The sequence below is a fragment of the Bison bison genome, unplaced genomic scaffold (genome assembly GCF_000754665.1).
Source record: "Bison bison bison isolate TAMUID 2011002044 unplaced genomic scaffold, Bison_UMD1.0 scf7180017864238, whole genome shotgun sequence".
Classification (NCBI taxonomy): domain Eukaryota; kingdom Metazoa; phylum Chordata; class Mammalia; order Artiodactyla; family Bovidae; genus Bison; species Bison bison.
This window is the reverse complement of record NW_011494810.1, coordinates 6,709-10,329: the sequence shown is the minus strand read 5'-3', so window position 1 is coordinate 10,329 and position 3,621 is coordinate 6,709. Positions and strand designations below refer to the sequence as shown.

The following is a 3,621-nucleotide window of genomic DNA, read 5'->3' as shown; positions in this document are numbered from 1 at the left end:
GTTAGAGGCTGTACATTATTATTATTTTTTTTTCCAGTTTTGCTGAGTTGCAGTAGAGATGGATGTAACCAATGAAAGCACCCAGGGAAATTTCATCCTTTTGGGATTTTCTGATCGGCCTCATCTGGAGAGAATCCTCTTTGTGGTTATCTTGATCGCGTATCTCCTGACGCTTGTGGGCAACACCACCATCATCCTGGTGTCTCGGCTGGATCGTTACCTCCACACTCCCATGTACTTCTTCCTTACCCACCTCTCCCTCCTGGACCTTAGTTTCACCACCAGCTCCATCCCTCAGCTTCTGTATAACCTAAATGGACATGACAAGACTATCAGCTACACAGGCTGTGCCATCCAGCCTTTCCTATTCCTGGGTCTGGGTGGTGTGGAATGTCTACTCCTGGCAGTCATGGCATATGACCGGTTTGTTGCAGTCTGCAAGCCCCTGCACTACATGGTGATCATGAATCCCCAGTTATGCTTGGGTTTAGTGTCCCTTGCTTGGGGCTGTGGGGTGGCCAACTCTTTGATCATGTCTCCAATGACCCTGTGGCTACCCCGCTGTGGGTACCAGAAGGTAGACCACTTCCTGTGTGAGATGCCTGCCCTAATTCGGATGGCCTGTGTCAATACAGCTGCCGTTGAAGGCATTGCCTTTATTCTTGCAATAGGTATTGTGCTGTCGCCCTTAGTGTTTATCCTGATCTCCTATGGCTACATTGTGAGGGCTGTATTAAGTATTCAGTCATCCTCTGGGAGGCACAAAGCCTTCAACACCTGTGGCTCCCATCTCACAGTGGTCTCACTTTTCTATGGAAATATTATTTACATGTACATGCAACCAGGAGCCAGCTCCTCCAAGGACCAAGGCAAGTTCCTCACCCTCTTCTACAACATTGTCACCCCGCTCCTGAATCTTCTGATCTACACCCTCAGAAACAAAGAGGTGAAGGGGGCATTGAGAAGATTGACTTTGGTAAATCTCAGTTTAGGAAGAAATTATAATAAAAGACAATGTTAGGAATTCCCTTTTAAATGTTTTATTCTTAAAAAACTTTGGATGTTTATTATTTTTCATTACCACCATCTGTCAGTGTTTTGGCAAAATTCTTCACACTCTGTGACACATTCCTACTCTTTGTCCAAATCATGAAGTATACCAATTCTGATATTCAAATAATTCAAAATCAATATTTCTCAATGTAAGGTCTATTGATCCCTTTTGTTGTTCAGTGGCAAAGTCATGTCTGACCTTTTGCGACCCTGTGGACTGTAGTCCACCAGGCTCTTCTGTCCATGGATTTCCCAGGCAAGAATACTGGAGTGGGTTGTCATTTCCTTCTCCAGCTCTCAATCACTGCTGATGTACAAATATCTAAGAAATCCAAATACACGCTGTTCTAAAAAGGTAGAAACAGTAAGTAAAACCACATTTCTATTAATAATAAATCTGGAAGGAAAACTTTGGAAGAAGAAATGAAATCTATTTTACTAGATTTTCAGAAATATTTGATCACTAAGAGCACACTGAGTAATGGAATCTAATTATCCACTTTTTAGAAGTCTTGATAATATGCTATTAGGAAAAAGGAACAAGAATTTGCATCTTACTTTCATTGTCCTACAACAAAAATAAAAGCTCTTTAAGCAAAGTGTGGCTATAATTCCTTTTTATCTGTTCATTAATTCAATGCCAATTATTGAATGACTTTTCTGCTTCAAGCACTATATTCTAGGTGCTGGAATTAAATTTCTGATCAATATTGACTAGGTCCCTGTGTTTGTAAAATTTCCCTACTGTGTGTGCCAGTAATAATAAATGACAATAAAAATATAAAAAGCACTCATTTAATGTTGTGAAAAAATACAGAATTATATGTTGGAAAGTAACCATTTAGCCATTTAAATGAGATATTCCCTGGAGATATCTAGTGAGATATTTCAGCTGCATTTGATCATGAAAAGGGAGACCTGCAACAATCATGCCAGGAGAAGGGATGTCAAGTTCAAACTTCCTAAGGTAAGAGTAAGCTTCACATGCACTCAAATCAGAATAATGAGCATTATATGTGGATTCTATCATTGACAATAAGCGTATATACTACTATCAGAGAGTTTAGAAAAGGCCAGAGCATTAAAATTTTACAGGCAATGTTAAAGAGTAGGAATTTTAGTGTAAGCACAGAAAACTGTTTAGAAAGTAAACAATCTGACTTACAGTGTTACACATCCACTTCATCTGCTCTGCAGAGAATGAATGTTATGGAACAAAGGTGAATCAAGAATCTACTGCAATAAATCAGGCAACATTAGGTGATGTTTCACAGTAATCATTAACAGTGAAAAGAGAAAAATTTAAATCAATGGTGTGTTATATAAGATCAAACCAAGGGTTTTCTGATGCAATTTATGGAGTGAAAAGAGATAAGAATCAAGAATAATTTCTTGGCTTGTAAATTGAGCAATTAGTGCTTAAAGGAAGTGACTGGTATGTCCCTGTTAAGTCACTTCAGTCATGTCCAACTCTTTGCAACCCTATCGGCTGCAGCTCACCCAGGCACCTCTTACTATGGGATTCTCCAGACAAGAGTACTAGAGTGGTTTCCCAGGGTCCTCCTTTGAACCTGTGTGTGACTGGAGTAAAAGCAACCATCTCATCCTCTGTCATCCCCTACTCCTCCTCCCTTCTATCTTTCTCAGCATCAGAGTCTTGTCCAATGAATCAGCTCATCACATCAAGTGGCCAAAGTATTGGAGCTTCAGCTACAGCATCAGTCCTTCCAATGAATATTCAGGGTTTATTTCTTTTAGGATTGACTGGCTTGATCTCCTTGCTATCCAGTAGACTCTCAAGAGTCTTCTCTGGCACTACAGTTTGAAAGCATCTATTCTTTGGTGCTCAGCTTTCTTTATGGTCCAAATAACACATTTGTACATGACTATTGAAAAAACATAGCTTTGACTATACAGACTTTATCAGCAAAGTTATATCTCGGCTTTTTAATACACTATCTAGGTTTGTCATAGCTTTTCATCCAAGGAGTAAGTATCTTTTAATTTCATGGCTGCAGTCACCATCTGCAGTGATTTTGGAGTGCAAGAAAATAAAGTTTCTCACTGTTTCATTGTTTCCCCATCATTTGAAGTGATGGGACCAAATGCCATGATCTTAGCATTTCAAATGTTAGGTTTTAAGCCAGCTTTTTCACTCTCCTCTTTCACTTTCATCAAGATGTTCTTTAGTTCCTCTTCACTTTCTGCCATTAGGGTGGTATCATCTTTATAACTGAGGTTGTTGATATTTCTCCTGACAATCTTGATTCCACCTTGTGATTCATCCAGGATTTCTTATGCTGTACTCTGAATATAAGTTAAATAAGCAAAGTGACCCCCAAAAGATGTCCTTTTCATTATTGAGGACTGGAATGCAAAAGTAGGAAGTCAAGAAAAACCTGGACTAACAGGAAAATTTGGCCTTGAAGTACAGAATGAAGCAGGGCAAAGGCTAATAGAGTTCTGCCAAGAGAACACATTGGTCATAGCAAACACCCCTCTTCCAACAACACAAGAGAAGACTCTACACATGGACATCACCCTATGGTCGACTGAAATCAGACTGGT

General features: G+C 39.6%; 1 protein-coding gene across 1 annotated transcript in view; it reads left to right on the top strand.

The window, feature by feature from the left end:
* Positions 1-58: 58 nt before the first annotated feature.
* Positions 59-3,621, top strand: part of LOC104993284 (olfactory receptor 2W3-like) — a gene marked incomplete at its 3' end in the record, with an annotated part of 7,072 nt that continues 3,509 nt past the window's right edge. The window contains exon 1 of the mRNA XM_010846459.1: positions 59-976. Coding sequence (XP_010844761.1) covers positions 59-976 — 918 coding nt within the window. The remainder of the gene's footprint in view (positions 977-3,621) is intronic.